This window comes from Lycorma delicatula, chromosome 10 (assembly GCF_047948215.1).
Source record: "Lycorma delicatula isolate Av1 chromosome 10, ASM4794821v1, whole genome shotgun sequence".
Taxonomy (NCBI): Eukaryota; Metazoa; Arthropoda; class Insecta; order Hemiptera; family Fulgoridae; genus Lycorma; species Lycorma delicatula.
Window position 1 is genome coordinate 66,367,434 of NC_134464.1, and position 14,547 is coordinate 66,381,980.

The 14,547-nt window shown below is 31.4% G+C and overlaps 1 protein-coding gene across 2 annotated transcripts in view; it reads left to right on the plus strand.

Annotated features, from left to right (window-relative positions):
• LOC142331397 (uncharacterized) overlaps positions 1-14,547 on the plus strand; it is a 324,283-nt gene that overhangs the window by 75,646 nt on the left and 234,090 nt on the right. For both annotated transcript variants that reach the window (XM_075377279.1, XM_075377280.1), the window contains exons 2-3: positions 4,808-4,871; positions 13,810-13,888. In XM_075377279.1, coding sequence (XP_075233394.1) covers positions 4,812-4,871; positions 13,810-13,888 — 139 coding nt within the window. In that variant the 5' untranslated portion in view covers positions 4,808-4,811. The remainder of the gene's footprint in view (positions 1-4,807; positions 4,872-13,809; positions 13,889-14,547) is intronic.

Genomic DNA, 14,547 nt, shown 5'->3' on the forward strand with positions numbered 1-14,547 from the left:
CTTCGACTTCAACTGATGACACACACGTTCAGAAAATCAACGATCTGGTGCGTGCAAATCGCCGATTGACTATCAAAGAACTTGCAAAAAAGGTTAGCATCTCGTTGGATCATGCCATGACATTTTAACTGAAAAATTGAACATGCATCGAGATGCAGCAAAGTTTTTTCCTCGTTTGATGACCGAACAGCAGAAAGAACATCGAGTGGAGAATTGCCGGCAAATCCTTGAGCAAGCCGATGACGATGAAACAAAGTCATACAATTGACAATTCATACAAAGAATCGTAACGGGAGACGAAAGCTGGGTTTACGGCTACGACATGGAGACAAAGATTCAATCATCAAAAAATCGCTATTAAAACTTAAACATGTTACATTCAAATAACAATAACTCGAAAAGTAAATGAAAGATCAACAATCCAAGAACACGTAGTTACAGAGACCTCCTCTGTAACTAAGTGTTATTGGATTGCCCGCATAATCTCTATGTGGAACACAATGCTGCCAACCTCACGTCACTAAATATCTCCGTTGGCGCGTAATTAAAACATTTCGGTTATTTTTTGAACAGACCTGTCGAAACATGCGTAGCAACAGGCGGCGAAGAGCCTCTTGCTCAGTAGCAGTTGAATTGTCTCAGTGTGCTCGCGTTTTCAATCTCTACATCGTTCTACTTATTGATATCGTGCGTTTTTATTTGTCAGTTAGCGTAGTGACATTTTGTGTTTTTTATTTCATTTTTGGGTATTTCGTCATCAAAATGGAACAAATTTAAAAAAAATTTAAAAACGCGAAGGACAGTAACAGTGGTGGGAATGATCCCCCCACTGACGGCGCTCTTTACAGTAAGCCTAATTTTTCAATTCGCCTTATATATCGCGCCATTACAAGATAAATTATAAATATAAAAATTATAAGAGAAAAGTATATATGATTAAAATGCAAATTGATTATTTTAATAATAATATCGGAAATAATGTTAAGATAAAATACATTGGATAGAAAGAAATTGCTACAAAATGATTCACCATTTAAAAGCCGCTATTGATAATTATTTTGAGAACATAATTATGTACACGTTGAATGGGATTAATATAATCTGTGTTTTTTACTTCTTTGTACGAAGTAAAGGAAGTATTGTGATCAAGAAAAATTAGGGTTTTCAGATTTCAACAGAAATATCCATTTTAACCATCCCTGAATCAAATTTGACTAGTTCGGTCTGACATCTGTACGTACGTATGTATGTGCGTATGTATCTCACATCTCAAAAACGATTAGCTGTAGAATATTGAAATTTTGGATTTAGGACTGTTGTAACATCTAGTTGTGCACCTCTTTTTGATTGCAATCGATGGGACCAAATGTGTCCAAAAAAGCCCAAAATTACAACATTTGGATTTTTATCTTTTTCCTAACTGCAGTAATAAGCACTCATTGGGAGCTTTTAAATGATATATAGTTGTACTTATTTTCATTATGGACTCAGAGTTGTAGCCAAATAAAATTGTAATTAATGAAATATTTGGATCTTACAAGGGAAAGGCACATCGGTTCGAGTCAGACTTCATTTTTTTTAAATTTAAATATATTGATTTATTAATAATTATTGACTTGCGATTGTAAAAAAATATTACAATAAATAATCATTCAATAATATAAAAAAAATTTAAAAAATTAGAAGTTATTAGGGAAATAAAATTTTATGTAATAAAAATGTTTATACGTAATTTAATAGGAATTATTACATATGTGTATGAATATATAATAGATTTGACGAAACATCTGATTATTTAATATTAATTGAAAAATTATAATTTAGAATCGCAATATTTTTGTATTTTCTAGTTTAATTTCTATTTAATTATTCTTGAATTTCTGTTTAATTTTGTCTACATTAAAGTTAACTACAGAGTGACTGAAAAGTAGAACCCCCTAATACACTGAGGCATACATGCCCGATCTTTAATAAATTGCAAAAAATTCTTATATTTTAGTTCATTACTCCTCTGATATTGTCGGATAATATTCTCTCTAAGTCGGAGTTTATCATTTCGTTTATTTGTTTTTCGTTGCCAATCATTTAATCGCTCTTTGGTTTGACATAATTCTTCTGATCTTAATCTGTGTACACGTACTCTAGTTCTCAAATTTTCTCTCTCTTTATATTCATCATCCTTCCTTAATCTTTTTATTCTTTTCTAGGTCTTAACGTTTTTTCCCTCCTTATATTTATCATCTTCTCTTAATTTTTTTATTCTTTCTTTGTTTGCAACATTTTCTTCCTGTTTTTTTTTTTTTTTTTGGTTTGCAACATTTTTTCTTTCTTTTTTTATTCCCTTTTATCACTTTTTTTTATTTAAATATAATGCTTTATTAATAATTATTAACCTCCTCTGATTGTAAAAAAAACTTGTACAATAAATAATAATTCATTAATAGCAATAAAAAAAAAATCCGAAGTTACTTGTGAAATAACATTTTATGTACTTTTAAAAATGTGTATATGTAATTTAATAGGCGTACAAGGTAGTGATGTGGTTTCACATCAGATTTTTTGAAGTTGTCATATACATATTTTTGTTAATCATATTTAATTTAAAATTTTCCTAGCTTTCGATTACTGTAATACTAATTATAACAGCAGATTAAAATAATTATAGAATACAAAAAAAAAGTAAATAAGAAATTATGATCTAATAGTTATTAAAAAAAAATAATTCCCCTTATTCATTCAAAGATTACAATTATTTTTATTATAATCATTTAAATTAAAGGCGAGGGAATTTATAAGGATTCGATTTGTATGGATTAAATTGTCTTCTAATAGTTGTAAAATTAGATAGATAATTATATTAGATAGAAATTATTATAATTGCTCTTCCTTACGTTATATCAAATACAGTCCAATCATACGATAATCCAAATTCATTACTGTAGTTATAAAAATACTCAATTATGTTCTGAAGATATAATATTATGTCTTATAGTCATGACATTATAGTTCTTCAATATTTTACGCGACTCGGATGAGTTGTTGGTTTATTTAATATTGTTTGTATAATTAGCTAGTGTAGTGTAAATAAATCCACTAATTGAGAATTAAATGCCCCACCCCAAATATTACTGAATAGATTATATAAAAGCGTGTAATAAACTAATTTTAATACCGGATTTCGGAGGTCCGGGTTCGAATCCCAGTCTGACATGGCATTTTCACACACGCTACAAATCATCCTCCTCATCATCTGAGGCAATACCTAAGGGTGGTTCCGGAGGTTAAAGAAAAAAAAAATACCGGATTTCGGAGAATTTTTCTCATTTTGTAAAATTTATAAAATATGTACTTTATTAAATAGTTTATATGAAGATTCCATATCAGGATTTCATCTACCATTATTGCGATATATTTTATTACGTTTGCTTTTCTACCAGTGGACAATTAATTACACCATGTTGTCAGCTAAGAAATTAATACAGTTAGTATACATTTTAGCAGTTTATTTAAAATTTGCTCAATCTGTCTTAGTAAGACTAAATGTAATAGAATTTATTTTTTTATTTTTTACATTCAGACCCAAATATTACCGTTCAACCGATTCATTTTCATTAATAGATTATTATTTTCTTTCTTTTCTTTTTCCTGTTTAGCCTCTGATAATTACCGTTCAGATAATACTTCAGAGAATGAATAAGGGTGATATGTATGACTGTAAATGAAGTGTAGTATTATACAGTCTCAGTTCTATCATTCCTGAGATGTGTGGTTAATTTTAAACCCAACCACCAAAGAACATCGGTATCCACGATCTAGTATTCAAATCCGTGTAAAAATAACTGACTTTACTAGGACTTGATCGCTGGAACTCTCCACTTTCAAATCAGTTGATTTGGGTAGACGCTTTCACCACTAGACCAACCCGGTGGGTAAATAGTTTATTATTAGTTAAGTATAAACTTTCTCCTAAATATTTTTAAGTATTTATTTAAGTATTTTTAATTTTTGTGTTCTATTATGAAGATGATCTCGAAATAATTTTAAAGCGGTATTTTTTATACCATAATGTTGTCTTTTATTCATTAATATTGTGTGAGATTGAGATGTAGTATCAAAATCTGTAAACAAATCAAGAAGATTGCTAATGTTTTTCTTATTCGCATTTAAGTTATGAGCAACTGCACTTGTAAAGTGAACAAGAGTTTCCTCAGTTCCTTTGTTGCTTGAGAAACCGAACTGGTCTTTTTCAATAATGTTGGGCATTTTATTATTGTAATTTTTATTGCTTTTTCCATAATTTTGAAAATTGGAATGGGGAGGCTATATTAATTATTATGTTTTACAGCTTGTATATTATTTCAGGTTAATAATCATTAGTATAATTCGTGTTTCTGAGTAAGGAAAGGAACCGAATTTAACTGTGTAACAATAATCAACTACATAGCGTAAATATACTTACAGTGAAATCATTTGTGAAATAAAATGTGGAATTTTATAACATAATTATAGGGTATAAATAGTTTCAAACTTATTTCCTGCTCCGTTAGTATAATTTTAACGACTTCAAATACCACGGTCGCATTCGCATGTACACACGACAAGTTGAAGAGAATAATGATGAATGAGAAGATATTATGTATATATATTAATAGCAAATTATAATTTATTATCAGCATTATTGTTAATGTGTAATTATCGTTAATGGTTTTTCTATTAAAAATCCATTAAATTTTTATAGTTATAGCATCTGTTTATTAATTATTTAATTGAATTTATTTAATGTGTTTACATTTATCATTTTTTTCAGTGAAATGCAGACGAAGAACGTTAATATGGCTCCACTTAATAACACCGTATGCGGAACCTCCGAAGTAAGTTAAAGTTTTAATTATATCTTATATTTAATTAATTAATTTAGTATAATAAATAAAACATATTATTTATTAGTTAATAAATTAATCTAAGAATTTTTATTAAAAAAATTACTGTTTCCTTGACTGAACTTTAATTACTAAAAATAAAGGTAGATGTCGTAAATGTATTTTTAGTGGTTTAACGACTTACTTTCTTATTGCGTTAAGCCTCCGGAACCACTGTAAAATATTACTTCAGAGGATGAATGAGGATGATATATATGTATGAATGTAAATGAAGTGTAGTCTTGAACAGTCTCAGGTCGACCGTTCCTGAGATGTGTGATTAATTTAAACCCAACCACCAAAGAACACCGGTATCCACGATCTAGTATTAAAATCTGCATAAACGTACCTGCGTTTACTAGGATTTGAATCTTAGAACTCCCGACTTGGAAATCAGCTGATTTGCAATGACAAGTTCACCACTAGAAACAAACCGGTGGGTTACATTTTGACACCTAAGGGGTCCAAAAAACCCCATGTTAATGTTCGTATATACATATGTGTGTGTTCGGTGTTGGCCTCTAAATCATCTTATATCTCCAGAAATGCTGGACCGATTTTGACCAAACCTGGTCAGATTACTTCTATGTATGGGACATTGTTGCCGTTAAATTTTCAACTTAAAAGTTGAAGGAAGTGAGGCTGTGAGCAAGGTCACTCTCAGTATCTCGAGATTTCACCTAATTAAGGTCTTATTCTTATTAGGGTCATATTTTTCTATTTGCAAAAAATTTTCAATTTTTTGCAAATAGTGTTATACACCCCACCCCCAAAAATGACGTTGTAATCTTTTTCTATGTTGTGACGTCACAGGTGAGCGGTAGAATTAAATAAATGAATATTTAAAGTGTAAAAAGGTAATTCGGTCTGGTAGGATCTCGAACTAGGTCCCCCGGTTGACTCGGTACCTGGTGCGTTATGCCTCGCGGCTACACCAAATAATAAGCAAAATTTGTTCTATGCCAGTTGTGAAATTTTAGTTATTTCACAACTAAAAGGTGGCGGTACTAGCGGTACCGCTAGTACCGCTAGTACCGCCACATCCTGCGAATTAAATACGGCATGCGTGCGCGCTTTATTTATAATCACTTAATTAAATAAACGAAAAACTATCATAATTAAATAAAATGATAAATATTTAAAATAAAGTTGTGCGTGTGTGTGTGTATGTGTTAGCCGTGCATTAGAAACACCCACAATTGTAATACTTTCCCGGAACGCGGCATTAGCCGCGTGACGGGAAAGTCTTACAAGTATGTTGTTAGCATTTTTTAAACTGTACGCGTATTTAAAGATGTTTATTAAAATTGGTTTTAGTAATATGTGTAATTGGTTGTTTTCAAACAATTTTTGAAAAAGACTTAGTATTATTTGTGTTTCTAGAAGTAGACAATCGTGCAGAAGTAGGCATTTAATGTTTGCTTTTTGAGTTCATAAAGTAAATTGATTGTCAAAATAATAGATAAACCATTCAGTTTTCTGTAAGCGGTTTAATTAGAATCTTTTATCCTCTCATAATTTTTATTTTACCGGAATGTATAGAATGTGGTGACTGAAAACTATTGCTTCCGGTAATTTGTTCGTATTTCTTGATGTTTGAGACTTCTCAATTACAATAAAAAAAAAAAAAAAATCTCTGTGTGTACCTGCACAATTTAAGAAATGATGTGTGTTGAACTATTTTCGTTTTATATCTCTGGTACGGTTAAAGCTATTGTCTTGAAATTAAGTGTTGTAGCTGATATATTACAGATATCAATTTTTATACTTTGAACATTCGGATATGGAGGTATTAAATGTGAAACATATTTTGAAGGGCGCTTCATTGTATTTAATAAAAATTTTCATTTAATTGTTTTCATTTCGTTTTTTAAGAATTTATCTCTCTATCATCTACGGTATTTAAATAAGTGCAGTCTTATCGGACGAAAATTCTTATTTAATATTTAAACAGTTATACAACTGTATGCTTAAATGTTTCTTAAAAATTTAATTTTTAAAGAAATCTTTTAAATGTCATTTTTTTCTTCCATTGAATCGATCTGATGATTTTTTCTCTAGAAGTCTTATCAGGACGGTTACAATTTTATATTCATATCTAAATCTAAGGGTTAAGGGAACCTCTCAGTTGAAAAACTTGAGAAAACAATTGATTTTAATTTTTTATGTTTAATATATTTTCTGGATTTTCTGAATAATTTGGTGTATAATAAATGAATATATGAACTCAAACATTAAAAAACCTGTAATGATACCTATAATATCATATGGAAGCGAAACATTCTTCTAACTAAATTCCAACATTTCCTACTCAACAGAGATACAAAGAATAGAAAGAAGAATTCTAAGAATGTCCATAAATAAAAGACGACTTACTGATGGGGGAGAATGGAGACTCATACCAAACCACGATGCATATAAAAACGTAGAACCAGCTCTAGACTACTTTAGAAAAAAAAAGAATCTCCTTCTTTGGACACATAATAAGAATAGAACCGAACAGGCTCGTCGGGAACTGGTCGAGAAATACTGGAAAATGTCCAAAACACCGAGCTGGATAACCGAAATTAAACAAGATATGCAAGAACTAGAAATCATAATAGAAGATTTACGAAACAAAACTGACAATATAAAAATGGTAAAAGAAGCAAACTCCAGATTTAAAATGAAAGAAAAGAAAACAACAACGAGGGTTTGTTCAGAAGAACTCAAAAAAGCAAGCACTGACAGATTGAAGGAGTACTGGAAAGCAATAAAGAAGAAAAATAAAAAGAAAAGACGAACCAAAGTTGACTAAAGTGGTCCACTGTAACAAAATGAGTATATGAAGATTAATTATTTTATGACGCTTTTAGTAATACAGTGTTAATGTAATTTTATGCACAAAGTTTTTACTGTAATTTTTGATCGGCTGTTTTCAAATTTAATGTCTCCCGCTCAGAAGGTCGTAGAACAAAGCAGGTTACTGTAAAATATTAGCTATTAAAAAAAAGAGGCAGTGTTATCCAATTTCAATGAAACTGATCTTGCAGTTGTGCTCGATGGGACCCATCCGATTGGTCTAGTGATCAAACTAATCATCGCAAATTAGGAAGTCCAAATCATTGATTTGGAAGTCCAGAGTTCTAAGGTTCAAATCCTAGGTAAGGTAGTTAGTTACTCGTGTACGAATTTGAGTACTAGATCGTGGATACCGGTGTTTTTTGGTGGTTAATCACAATCTCAGAATGGTTGACCTGAGAGTGTACAAGACTACACTCCATTTATATTCATACGTATCATTCTCCATTCATCGTCTGAAGTAATATCTTACGGTAGTTCTGGAGATTAAAAAGAAAAAGAGAGTTGCTATCGTTGGGAGCTAGCCAAATAGAATTGTCTCAATAAGTAGTTTTGACACTGGAAAAATACTGGAAGTTGAAATTCTGATAGAATATAGTCAAAAATGTAAAATTAAAAATTTTAAGAAACATATTTGCAGCTCTAACTACTCGGGCACTAGTGGAGTAGTGGAGGAATGTAGTATGTGGATCAATTAAAATATTTCATCGTTCTGTTGAAACAAGAGGTGTTTGTTATGTAAAATACCTAGGTGATAGCGTGGATAGCGAGAAGCACTCATGGCAGTGGCTAAATCTAAGCACAATATGTAAAACTGTAATCTAAAAGAAACTAGAATGTGTTGGAGATGTTCAAAATCGTTTTCGAACTCGCTTTCGTAAATTAATTTAAAAAATGAAATGTTTGGGTGATGGTAAATTACTGTACGGTAAAGGGAGATTAACTAAAGTCAAATAGGTAAAATAAAAACCTATTATGGACTAGCTATTAGGCGTAATACAGAGAGCTTAAAAAATAATGAGAAAGGCTATACGGGAGATTTATTTACACAATATATCAACAGACGACCTTCCGCAACACGGCATCTGTCCAAAGGGGAAGAGATAGTTGGTGTAAATTTAATCGTTCTCTGGTAACAGGTGAAATTAATACTCATAATATGTCGTTACTACATGGTACTGTGAAAACTATTTTCCAACCAGTGGCGGCTCGCGTGTAGGCACTGTGGAACTGCAGCACCCCCTATTTCCACTTTATATTATCGATAACATTTAATATAATGAGTCCTTTTTTCGTTAATTCTTTCTTTATACTTATACAATATATAATCCTTAAGCTTAATGTCAGTTGCCATCCTGCGGTTTATGAAACAGATTCAAAAATCTTTGTATGGAACTGTGCAGCGAACAGTTCCAGCGGCGTGATGTTTGGCTGTTGTGTGCATGGGCACATAGGAAGCTGCGCGCGAGGCTGCTAGGGAGAGAGCACTGTCGCTCCCGCAGTACCGATCCTGACTTGCTGGTGGAAGGTAGTTTTTTTTTTACTCCGCGTGTGCATGGAACGTTCCTTGTTCGTTCCATTTTCTAGTTTAGTCGGTGGAAGGAAAGTAGTTCAGTTGTTATTTTTCAGTAGTGATCGGAAGATGGCGGAAAGCAAAGGCTTTTTCATTGCCAGATCTGTCAAAAAACACGCTGGAAGTTAAAAAGAAGGCAATTAGTAACAACTAATTATGTATTTGTTTCTGTCTACACAGAAATTTAAATTAAGCACTGTTGGATTATGGTGTTTTTTAGCGGATATTCTATTTATTATCTAATAATACTAAAAAATATTATCTGTATTGACATTTTATTATTTATTCGGTTAAACCGAATACGAGTTTTAAGCACAATATGCTTAAAAACCGTGTACCATATTCTTGAATGTAATTGAGTGTAGAATATTATTATCCTGCTTCAGCTATTCTATTTGATTCAATTTTTTTCCGGTTTGTTTTATTTTACAGAAAACTTTAACCGTAGCCTTGAAAAGGCTCAGAAAAGGATTTTCTGAAACAGTACCCCAATTAATTTTATCTACGAGCCGCGACTGTTTCCAACATAGATTTCACGTTAATATTTGTGTGGCATTATTTATGACAAAATTCTGCGATCATTTGCTTTCAATGAAGACCTTACAGGATATGCATACGTTTATTTCTTGAAAAATAATTTTCTGACTCTTTTGGAGGACGTACCTTTACTAATTAGATTGCAAATGATTTTTCAGCACGATGATGCAACTCCACATTTTTCTTTAGTATCTAGAAATTTCTTGAATGCTAATATCTTAAATGGATACAATCGACCAATGGTGGACCAATCGATTGGCCACCACGATGACCTGACTTAACGCCACTAGATTACTTCATCTGAGGCCGTATGTAAACGATAGTATACCAATAAAAAGTAAATACTAAAGAACTGATTAAGTAATCAGTTAATTACTTAAGCAATTAATTAATTACAGTTCTGGATCCCAGAACTGTAATTAAGATAGTTTTTAAGATATCCGACGTAAAACACAAAATTCGGAATCGAAAAACAAGTATCATTGTAATCGTATTATTGTTTTTGTATCTAATAAACGTTATTCTTAATATAGCAAAACAAAAAAATAAAATACATGAAATGATAATGGTAACAGAATAACAAAACGTAGTGACAGTAATTTTTCGAAATTCCTTCTTTCACAATATAAACCGCACTCTGCCAACACAAAATATTTCCGGTGGCTATTTCTTATTTTAATCAGTTCAGGCGATTGGTAATAACTATTTCCTTTTGTTCACATTATCCATTATACTTATCGACTTGAAAGGGTTTTATTGTATTTTTAATACGTGAAAAATTATCAGAGTTGGAATAATTTTTAATTATTTTCATGATTGCAAAGTCATTCTAGGTGATTTTACCCACTTTACATTTTATATGACTAATTAAAAATGAATACCTTATCAGAGAACTGACGTTTTATTAATTTTTAGAGCATTTTCTATTTTAAAAAAATTATACTTTTAAAAAGAAAATAAGAAATAAGTAACGTCGTGTGGGTAACAATAAATTTGTATTTTATCACTGAAGGGTTAAATTATTAGTATTATACGAGGGGCGTTCAGGTCAATCTAGGGCTGTTAATTTTTTTAATAAATATAGAACACACTTGTAGTAAAAAAATATTTTTATTCTCGATGTAATCCCCTGCTACATTTATACCGGTGTTCCGCAGTGTAGAAAGATTTGTCGTTACGTCAAAACAATGATAGGACTAACTGCTTCACCTCATCGTTGCTGTTGAAATGCTGACCTCCCAAGAAGAATTTGAAGGGCCCGAACAGGTGAAAATCGCTGGGAGCTAGTTTTCGAACTGTACGATGGGGTGGCAGCAACTTCCAGCCAAGATCTTTAGCGTGAATGTCGTGCGGTGGTCTGTATGCGGTTGGGCATTGTCCTGGAGAAACAGAACGCCTTTATTGATCACACTAGACCGTTTTTTTTTGTTTTTTTTTTGACAGCATTGTGCACATCTTGAAGAACTTTACAGTAGTACTTGCTGTTAATATCGAATCCACAGGGTAGAAAATCGACGTGAACGATGCCATTTTTATCCCAAAAAACTGAGGGCATAACTTTAGTGGCTCCGAACCACCTCGACTGCGATTGTCAGTCACTGATGTACGGACTTCTTTAAAACGTTTACACAAATGTTTTACTGAGACTAAGAGTCTCATCACCGCAGGAGCGCGATAAATTTCACCGGATTTTACGCCTTCATTCATGAGAAATTTCATTACAACACGCTGTTTTACATATCTATTCACTACATTTATTTTTACTTATTTTTCGTTGTTTAACCTCCGGGTCCACCGTTAGATATTGCTTCAAAGGATGAGATGCATGATTTGTAGTGTGCGTGAAAATGCCATGCCTGACCGGGAACTCCGGATGAAAGCCCAAGACGCTACCGCGCTACCTCGCCCCGGAGGCCGGCCCATTGGACGCCAATCCATTCACTACATTGGACGTTCTTTACTACTGACTGTTGTTGTTTATCATTGCTTTACGCCAGCGGGCCGTGTGGTAATAGATGACACTTGTATCTTATCTGTACAACCGACAGAATGCACAGGATTCTCCATTTTCACTTTAGTCTAACAAAAACCCTGGATTGACGTGAACGTCCCTCGAATATTGAAACGTCAGAATCGTCAAGAATCAATTGAAAAAATATTAATAAAGAACAAAATCACGCTATCGCACTCGTTGAAGTATCTTTTGATAATTCCTTGCTGAGTTTGTACTTTACTAAAAAAAATCTGATGTGGACACCAATGACTTCCATGTACGCCTATTAAATTACTTACACATTTTTTATTAAAATGAAAAGTACATAAGATTTAATTTGATTAATAATTTCTGATATTTTTCATATATTTTTTTATTGTTACTATTTATTGTTAAAGTTTTTTACAATCACGGGTAAATCAGTATATTTAAATAAAAAAAAAAAGTTAAAAAAAAGGAGATGAAGTCGGATTCGAACCGATGTGCCTTTCCCTTGTAAGATCCAAATGTTTCATTAATTAAAGTTTTATTTGGCTGTAACTCTGGAACCAATGAAAGTAAGTACCACTGTAGTAAGTAAAAAGCTGTAAGTACATTGTTAAAAAGCTCTCAATGAGGGCTTATTACTGCAGAACTCCAAAATTTCAACATACTACGGCTAATCGTTTTTTAGTCATGCGAGATACAAACGAACAGACGTCATGCCGAAACTAGTCAAAATGGATATTTCCATTGAAATCTGAAAACCGACATTTTTCACGATCACAATACTAATAAGGAACAAAATAACGCCATCGCACTCATTAAACTATTTTTTGATATTTACTTGCTGAGTTTGTACTTTGTAAAAAATAAAATGATGAAATAGATATTATTTCAGAGTCTGTATCCCATTTTCCGAAATAAATTAATTTTTTTACTACTCGCATCATTCGGGCTGCATATTTGATTAAAAGGCATTAGAACAAAAATTTAAGCAAATAGAATTTGACAAGTATTTTTTACTTAATGAGTGTTTTGCTCGGTAGTACGACAAAAACTAAAACCTGAATTTTACCAAGTAATTCTGATGTTGAATTTAAATTAATTATTTTATCTTTTTCTTTTTTTTAAAGTATATTTTATAATAAGTATTATATACTGTAAAAATTAATTAAAAATAATTAAGATATTAAAGAATTGGGTGTAGGCTTAAGTGTGTGTGTGTGTGTGTGTGTGTGTGTGTGTGTGTGTGTGTGTGTGTGTGTGTGTGTGTGTGTGTGTGTGTGTGTGTGTGTGTGTGTGTGTGTGTGTGTGTGTGTGTGTGTGTGTGTGCGTGTGCGTGTGTGTGTGTGTGCGCGCTGTATTTTAATAATCATTTATTTATATTTTTTGTAAAAAAAGTTACATTGAAAAGTAAAATATACATTTCATTGTGTTATTGGTAAACTGGATTCTGAAGCGGGATTATCTACATCAATTAAATTCTCTCCCGCTAGTTGCATGTTATTTACGTTCCAGTTTACAGTAGTTTTTCAGATTTAGTTATTTGTAAAGAATCTTTTTTCTTGAATTTTTGCACGTAGTATTTCATTCGACTCTTCTTTATTACATTGTTAAAATACGTGCGTATATGCATGTCTGATTATTTTCTTGAAGGTAGTTAGATGTTAGATGTTACATGAAGAAAAATGTCAGCGTTAGTTTTTTCATGAAGAATTAAAATAATTTATATAACCTTTTTAATGAGATTAAATAAACCATTAAAAAAATGAAATAATGTTTTCTATCTGTGTTGTATTTACTATTGATTACTGTTAAATATATTTTATTTAATTTTAATATTTACGGATATTATTTTTAATTTTAACCGTATTAAAAATATGTAATTTATTAATTTTTGTAATTCACATATTAATGTTTATCATACTACATTTAGCTACTAAAATAGTTTCTTTTTTTTACAGATGACTAGTGAATCGCAGTTGATAGTGGCGCCGCCTCTGCCTCCACGGGGTCCACATCAAACTGCTAGAATACAAACAGGTTAGCCACCAAAGATAGTATATTTAAAAAAAAAAACAAAAAAAAAAAAACGTTATTATATCATTCAGTTTAGCGGTAACATAAAATAGTTTTTTTTTTTTCATTAGCCAAGTGCATTTAATAGTTGATGTACTGTTTATTTTTATTGTTTTATAAATTGATTTAATATTAAAATTTAATACTAAATCAATTTATAACGGTTGTATTATACTATAGGAATATTAATATAATAAATAAAAGAAAATCTTCGTTTTTTGTGTGCCCTAATAACTCAAAAACTACGCAACTGATTTCTCTGAAAATGTCACAATTTATTATTATTTTTTCCGGGAGTGCTTATATGTTATTTAGTATAATAATTTTTATACTTTAATATTCAGTCACATAATAACTGTATGAGGAAGTCGATATTGACATATACAACGACGTTGTAGACAATGACAATCGATATAGATGATATATCGTGATATATGTACGACATAAAATTTAGTAAAAGAAGTTTATTTTTTTGTGAATTATATAGTAGTGAGATTGGTGAAATTTGAACTTTGGTAAACTTTCTGGATGTCCCGGGTTCAAATCCCGGTCAGGCATGGCATTTTCACACGCTAAAAAAATTGTCATTCATCCCATCCTCTGAAGTAATACCTAACGGTGGT